At 36.7% G+C, this 7,986-nt stretch overlaps 2 protein-coding genes across 2 annotated transcripts; both read right to left on the bottom strand.

The window, feature by feature from the left end:
* Nucleotides 1–1,372: 1,372 nt before the first annotated feature.
* On the bottom strand, nt 1,373–5,454 carry LOC107486144 (cationic amino acid transporter 9, chloroplastic). The gene is made up of 8 exons (XM_016106692.2): nt 5,141–5,454; nt 4,164–4,570; nt 3,886–4,062; nt 3,288–3,512; nt 3,024–3,200; nt 2,466–2,693; nt 2,060–2,149; nt 1,373–1,928 (listed from the first exon to the last, which is right to left on the bottom strand). The coding sequence occupies exons 1-8, from the start codon at nt 5,382–5,384 to the stop codon at nt 1,785–1,787; spliced, it is 1,692 nt and encodes a 563-aa protein (XP_015962178.1). The 5' UTR covers nt 5,385–5,454; the 3' UTR covers nt 1,373–1,784.
* A 1,773-nt stretch (nt 5,455–7,227) lies between these two features.
* On the bottom strand, nt 7,228–7,986 carry LOC107486116 (protein MAIN-LIKE 2-like). Its single transcript, XM_016106668.1, has 2 exons — nt 7,433–7,986; nt 7,228–7,339 (listed from the first exon to the last, which is right to left on the bottom strand). Exons 1-2 carry the CDS (start codon nt 7,984–7,986, stop codon nt 7,228–7,230), a joined length of 666 nt encoding a protein of 221 aa, XP_015962154.1.

Raw genomic sequence — 7,986 nt, 5'->3', positions numbered from 1 at the left:
TCCCATATGCTTTTCAACTGTGTAAAGTAAGGTGTTATTGATAGGTCACCTTGCTTGAACGAGAAAATATCCTCTTCAAGTTCTGCAATCCGGAACACATCTCCTTGGTAAAATCTCTTCTTTAAATCTTCCCACAAATTGTTAGCCACACCATGCCAAATCACACTATTTCGAATATCTTGGCTGAGAGACAAATTGATCCAAGAAACTACCATCGTATTACACCTTTTCTATGCTTCATAAGCTGGATCGGTTTCAATCGGTTTTGGGAGAGAACCATCAACAAATGCGATCTTGTTCTTCGAAATTAGGGCTCGCAGCATCAATCTGGACCACGAATTATAATTCTTGTGATTTAATATTTCAGATATGAGGGGGTTACCTGGACTATCACCAGGATGAAGAAAGAACGGGGAAGAAGGATCCATGATAGGATTAGCTGGAGGACGAGGAGAATTTGCTTGAAAGGTGTTGATCTGAGCTACCAAATAAGTTAGGGCATTGAGATCGATGCCACTGGGTGCTGGTTGTGTGTTAATCGTTGGAGGATCCATGGCTTGAAATTCGAAAATCAACAAATCTGAGAAATTGATGCAGATTCGGACCTTCTTTTCTTGATCTCGTTGATCGGAAATGCTTCGTTTCAAGATGTGTGGTGTGTGAAACTAGACAAATCTCATCAATCTCTATAGTATGAGTTCAAGAAAAGAGGAGAAAACAAGAAGGGAGAAAGAAACTAAAGAAAGGGAAAAGAGGAGAAGAAACGGAACAGAAAGAGTGATCGAAGTGATTGCAAACGGCAATCGCTCACCGCACCATGTTAAATTCATAGTTGGGAGACATTGAAAAGAGAGATAACCTTCAATTGAAGTTCTGAATGTAAAGAATTCACAAAGATCCAGAGGAAGAGAGGATGAAGTTGAGGGAATTAACAATCCTAATTCTCACTCAACTAACTAATGACTTTTTGACTAACAATTGATTATATACACTAACTATCTATACTACACTAGTATATGCGTATTACTTATTGTACTCACTATTTGTATATGTATGTGCTTATTACCCAAGTGACATGCATCAACAAAAGCAAGGGCATCTGAAATTCCAGAAACTTAGTTGAACGTTTTATTTGTACTCATTCTTGTGATCATCCAAGAGCATCATTACCATTAATCAAAAGGCATATTAGTGGCTCTCTTCAAATAAATCACAAGAGCGCAAACAAATAAAATTCTTGTTAATAAAATAAACAACTCTTCTGCTAATTCAATTATTTCCCTAACTCCTCAATCATCATATATTCATATGTTCATGACTATATATTTCACCAAAATAGTAATGTTTCAATTGCAGATTAAGAGAGACAAGCTTATGAGTAATCTTTCTAACTGTTACATTGATTGAATTACACTAACGCTAGTAGAAGTGCACCTTATACATTGGAGATTCTTATTACAAACTTTACCCACATATTCCTTTATATAAAGTGGGCATTCCTTTCATGATTTGCTACATTCATTGGTTACATCCGCAGTCAAAAGAAAGAAATAGTTGGTGCTCTACTCCGTTACAAGTTCGACACTTCACCAATTGCAAAAAAAAAAAATCTACTTATGATTGCAGACAATAATGACCTATAAAACTAAGTGTCGAACACTAAATGGATCGGACCATAAATTTTTTTGTTGTTTTGGGAGCACCCAAGAATCTATCCCAAGAGGGAAAAAGTCAAAGAAAGTGATAGATACAACATTAGCACCAACCCAAAGTTCTCCTAAGACTCATTGAGCTTCATCCTCTGGTGCCCGGTGATACATGATGGTATCTGCTGCATTGGGATCAGCATGATACTGGCCATAGATGGCATAAACACCAACCATGACAAGACTTAGAACCACAAATCTCACCCACGCTTCATGATGTAACTGTAAATGGAAGAAATGCATCAATTATATGCCAGTTTTAGTACATAAAATAATCAACTATAACCTTTTCATAGAGGTGATATTTTAATTTTACTGACTTTTCAGAAACATCATGGCTTCATGAGGCATACCTGAGCAAATAAGAATATATTAAAAAAGATGCAAAGGCATGGCAGAAGGGGAACTCCAGGGCAAGAAAATCCTGGTGTATCTGAATAAGCCTGGGATAGAAAACAATAGAGCGAAACAGAATTAATGGGAGGAAAAACAGAACATCTAAATACAACAAACACATGAGTGAATTTCAAAATTTCTAATATTATGAAGACCAAGAAGTATAACTCGTGACCGTTACATTGCTTTTTCTTTTTGGGGAGCTTGACACATTCCGCCGAAATTATGTTTGTAACTTCGTTGTATTTGCAGGAAACAACACAACACATAATTCCAGGTTCCTTTCCCCCAACAACTAAAACAAAATTTTATCGAAACACTGTCTCAGACTATTAATAAAATATATTCCAAAAGAGCAAGCACCTGGCGGATAAGAAGAGCAGCAGAAGCACCTACTGCAACAAGTATAGCTAGAATCATAAAAATAGGCGAAGCATCATAACGGAATAAGAGCCCAGTAGCGAATCCACAAGCAGCAATAGCAACGAGGCAAATTACACCCTCCTGCTTAGCTGAAATTGATAATTGACTATTTGTCCTATCTTTCCACCGAAGTACTACAACACATGCCGAGACAACTGAGTAGCCAGTCTGAAATAAGAGAAAATATGGGATGAAGTGTATTAACTAGCATAGACCACTGAGCAAAATTACACTTTTCCTTAGTTATAGACATATGTAACAATTTAACAAAGTGTTCTATGATGCAAAGCAACTTTCAATGAAGAGTGCAAATTGTTTTTTTAACGATGGAGGAGAAAAAATAAAAAAAAAAAAGAAATAGCACACTCTCCTCACAAATTCAATTACAATATTCCCTCTTTACCCAACTTCACTTTGTACCAAAGAAATTTCCTTTAACAAAACATTCATACACTGATTTGGTTCACACTCTCAGGACCAACAAATTAGAACACTTACCAGTGTACCAACAGAGAGAATGTGTGAAAGCATTGTTACGTTCAATAGTCCAGCCAAAACACTGGCAACATATCCAACCCAGACCTGTGAATGAATAGGAGTGTGCCGTTTGGAGTTAACTCTGGCAAATATCGAGGGTAGTAAACCATCCCTGCCAAGCCCGAGATACAACCGAGACTGCTCATCAAAAACATCCAATCACTTAAATTAGCACTTGCCTCAAAGCACTTCAATCAGCTACATCATAATTCAAAAGTGATTCACCTGAACGTAGAGACCAACAAGGAGTGTTGTTGTAAGTCCAGCAATGGCACCAATACTAATCAGAACAGATACAAATTTTAATCCTTTTGATGTAAAAGCTTCAGCCAAAGGAGCATCTTCTCCAAGATACATGTATGGGACCATCCCCGTAATAACTAAGCATACTCCAATATACAATGCAATACATACTAAGAGGCTTCCAATTATGCCTATTGGCAAATCCCGCTGAAATATCACAAAGATAATCGTTGGTGAATTGATTTATGAGAATAGAAGAGGAGAAAAACTTTGAATGGAATACAAGACTTTCAATTAGTTGCAGCAGATGCATATATTATTCTGTGATGGTAGCTTTGTTACACAGATATACAGCAGTACAAGCACATTTACAAAATGACCTGTTCTTATTGGCAATGATGATATCAATGATTATTCGTATTAGTCATAGTAGTAATAAAGCATTAAAGCAACAGTGGCAGCAACTATTTAAAACAAAATCAAATACATACAATCTAATGCCTCTACATCCGGTAAAAGATATGACATCTAGCAAATTCACAACTCACTGGAGCAATTTTCGAGTCACAAGATAAAATACCTGCGGTCTCTTAGATTCTTCGGCAGAATTGGCAACTGCATCAAATCCAACATAAGCAAAGAAGACTACAGTAGCTCCAGTAAATATGCTTTTTATGCCATTCGGAGCAAAGGGAGACCAGTTAGAAACATCAACCTCAAAAGCTCCAACAAGAACGACAACTATAACAATGACTATCTGCAACAAACAGTAAATAATTTCTGATTCTCTTCTCATTCTAACCCAAAGATTAACACGGCTTAATATATAATGTGGTAACTGGTAAGATGGAAAGGAACCTTGGTCACTGTCATGAATGCATTCACAGCCGAAGATTCTCCAACACCCCAGCAAAGAATCAGAGTGAGAAGAATTAGGAGAATTGGAGCCAAGACATTGATGGACAGAACTTCCCCAATGTTCTGACCATGTCCAATCCAGTCTGGAATGTTATCCTTCAACACAGGGAAGAGCTCTAGAATTGACACCACATAGCTTGCCAGGCTTCTTGCTATGCTAGCTGCTCCAATATGATAGTCAAGCATTAATTGTGCAAAAACAAGGAAAGCAGTGATCTCATTAAAGGCCGTGTATGTGTATAGATACGCTCCTCCGACAACAGCAGGGAAACGAGAAGCTAGCTCGGCATAACAGAGTGCATTTACAACGCATGATGCTCCGGCAAGTATAAAACTGATTGTTACTCCTGCATTACAAAAGCAAACATTGAATAAGGCCACTACAAGATAAACCTTACATCCAAGACCAGGCCTCACTTCCAAATATTATGATATTCAAAGACCAATACTAAGCTACACCGCCAATCCTCCTCCCCCTACCCTAGAACTTGAACCTCCAATATACCCTCCCAATCCCCAAAAAGAAGTGCTACTCCTCCTAATTCGCAATATCTGTCAGCTTTGGAATTTCAGTACATTCATAACTAAATGTATCTAGATACAAACAGTATCCGGATTCAGTTGATGAATGCACCAAGCCTCTAAAATGATAATTGATGAACATTGTATTATGGAACTTTCTCTTGCATGTTTGAACCAATACACACAAATAAAAAACTTAGGATGAATCTATCACAGCTCAAATCAAATTATTGTCAAGTGAACTTCATAAATAGGTGTGTGCCATAATAATAGTAATCACTAAAAGCTAGATGAAATTTCAAACAGCTATTGTTTCAATTTTTTAGCGTTTCATAAGAAAGCAACAAGCTCAGCTACATCAAATAAATAATAAAAATTAAAATTGGAAGGCATACCGGGTCCAGCGTCACGGGCGACGGTACCGGTGACGACGAAGATGCCGGCGCCGATGGAAGCACCGATCCCGAGGAGGACTAGGTCGAGGACTCCAAGGCGGCGGGAGAGTCCCCGGCCGTTGCTTTCAGCAGCCGCCTTCTCCGCCGGAGAGACGAGGCGCTTCGATCGGAGCGCCGACGACCAGAAACCGGACCAGCCGGAAGAGGCGGAGGAGGAGGAAGGTGCGCCACCACCAGTTCCCATAGTGAATGGAGAAGAGGAGAGAGAAAGCTTCTGGATTTAGAGTGACAAACATCGAAATGATTAATGAACGCATTGATGAAGAAAAGAAAAGTACGGCACGGTAAGAACAAACAAAAAAAAACGTCAACGAGTCTGAAACCCAGTTTTTTTATTGGAAATAAATTGTTTGTGGGTAAACAAAAATATAACAAAATTAAAAGGAAAATAAAACTCTAAATTTCTAGTATTCAATTAAAAAATTCATAAAAACTGAACAAGTTATAGTTAATCAACAATAACATTACTGTTATAATGAATAACTAAATTTTATATTGAATTTAAATCAGTGACTTCTTCTATAATACCTTTAATTAATTAATTATGATATGTATGGTATTTAAGATAATTAATTTCTCTTACTATTTTAAACCTACAATAATACATATTAATTTTGTTAAAAAAAATTAACCTGAAAATAATTTTAAAACATTTGTTCGCGTAGTCTAAATTTTAATTACTACAGAAATGAATACTTTGTAGCTGCGTTGTTTGAAAAGAAAAAATGGCGTGACATGGGACCAGGTTGAATCCAAGTTAACTTAGTTAGCATGGAGTCCAAAAGCGTGACATGTGAGATAATCTTCCTGTGGTTGTGGTTGTGGATCTCCATACGTAGATATTAGATACATACATACACATATCTAAGTTTGACTTGCCTCAAAACCCATTATATACTAAAATAATTTAATAATATGAAATAATTGTCGATATAAAATAAAAATACATGCCCTAATAAGATTACGTTATTTAAAGCTTGATTTCACGTTAAGCTATTAGTTACTTATCAAGTTGAGGTTAAAATAGTTTACAATGCGTTTAAGTAGACAACTATTATTATTATTATTATTATTATTATTATTATTATTATTATTATTATTATTATTTGAAGACACTTTTTTCTTCTGTGAGATATTTTAAATTTGATTATCTTATTATTTATTTATAATATATATTTGTTATTTTTTTATAAAACTAAAAACATAAAATTTAGTTTATTTTATTAAAAATGATTTTTTTTTTTATAATCATTATAAGTATACATAAATTAGTACTGGTTGTTTGATTGATTCAAATAATGGCTAATTTTGTTGCATATGAGACCAAGTTTGGTGTAACGTCGAGTTATGGAATTTAGGAGAGTTTTACACTATTGTGACAGTAGTTAGGTAAAAAAAAATTGGACCGTTCGATTTTTTACAGCTGAAAGAAAACACAAATTAGACCATTCGATTTGTGGTTGAAAGATGTCTGTTTGTAAAGAAATTGGACCCATCAATTTCATGCATGGATGGTACAATTTTTGTGGTCCAAAGAAATCGGACCAACCGATTTCAAAGCTTGAAGACAAAAATTTGGCTGGACAATGAAATCGGACCCACCGATTTCTATGTTTCCAATTTTTTTTTGGTGGGCCTTTCCACTAATCGGATTGCGCAATTTGAGTGGTCAAAAAAATTTGAATCATGAAGAAAGCGATCGGACGGTCTGATTTAGGTTTATATATATATATCCAACCCAAAACTGAGGGATAGATATCTGAGACTTGACACTTTTTTCTTAGTAACTTGCGACAACATGTTGTGAAACGTGATGGTGTGGGCCTTATCTCCAATCGGCACGATTCCATCAGGTCAGCTATTACTCGTAGTAACGGATCTTGGTCTCCTCTCAAAATATTCCGCATGTTTTGTATCAGACACATAGAGTCCAACTTCTTGAGGAAGTTCAAGGCTCCGTATCTACAGAAGCTTATCGTCAATATCGGTATGATAGTTACTATTACAGTTATTCTTTAACCCAGTTATTATACTGAACGTTGTTTATACTGTCCTTCTTCCAGATTATTCAATGCTCTCCTAAAGTGAGCAAGACTACGATATCTATAGGGTCGATCAGCACGCTCCCAGTTATGCCACCTGACATCAGACAATTTCTTAATTAACTTTTATCAATCAAATTTAAAAAACAGCGTGCTACACTTTTTCAAAGCATATAGTAATTAAATTTACCTGTTTGCAATCGGAAAGAGTCGAGGATTGCCAGGAATCAGCGCAAAAAATGGTAGATGGATCCAAGCCCAGGTAAGCAAAAGTGTCAGTGGACCATCAATCTCCTTACAGTCGACACGAGTTGCCCTACACAATGCTCTATACAGGTGTGCCAGGTATGCCAATCTCCAACTAAACTGTATGATCCCAGCAAAATTACGGAGTAATGGTAGAAACTTCCAGTGCAGCGCTGCCCCAGACTTATCTCCAAATATAACGGTCCCAAACAATAACATTATATGGCACTTCACGTATCTCTGAATGTAAATATCATCAGCCAACACTAAATGATCCTTCAATCCTCGAAACCATGTCAACTTGATGAAACTTCCTCTACAGTCTGCCTTCCTAGGTGCAACACCAAACTGATCCAAGCATTCAGCCTCTAACGTCTCATAACTATTGAGTGTCGATCCTGTAACTGGCAGACCATTCGTCAGAAGACCAAGAATTATCATCACGTCCTCCAGCGTCACAGCACACTCACCAACCGGAAAATAGAATGTGAGTCTCAT

This window comes from Arachis duranensis, chromosome 4 (genome assembly GCF_000817695.3).
Source record: "Arachis duranensis cultivar V14167 chromosome 4, aradu.V14167.gnm2.J7QH, whole genome shotgun sequence".
NCBI classification, from domain to species: Eukaryota; Viridiplantae; Streptophyta; class Magnoliopsida; order Fabales; family Fabaceae; genus Arachis; species Arachis duranensis.
This window is presented reverse-complemented; position numbering and strand designations above follow the sequence as displayed.

What these genes read in the sequence shown, in the direction of transcription:
- LOC107486116 (XM_016106668.1), bottom strand. Translation starts at nt 7,986, where the DNA reads ATGAGACTCACATTCTATTTTCCGGTTGGTGAGTGTGCTGTGACGCTG. An exon ending in CTCTTTCCGATTGCAAACAG is followed by an intron (nt 7,340 to 7,432) that starts GTAAATTTAATT and finishes GTCTGATGTCAG; the next exon opens with GTGGCATAACTGGGAGCGTG.
- LOC107486144 (XM_016106692.2), bottom strand. Translation starts at nt 5,384, where the DNA reads ATGGGAACTGGTGGTGGCGCACCTTCCTCCTCCTCCGCCTCTTCCGGC. An exon ending in TTGTTGGTCTCTACGTTCAG is followed by an intron (nt 3,201 to 3,287) that starts GTGAATCACTTT and finishes TTTGATGAGCAG; the next exon opens with TCTCGGTTGTATCTCGGGCT. An exon ending in ATATATTCTTATTTGCTCAG is followed by an intron (nt 1,929 to 2,059) that starts GTATGCCTCATG and finishes TTCCATTTACAG; the next exon opens with TTACATCATGAAGCGTGGGT.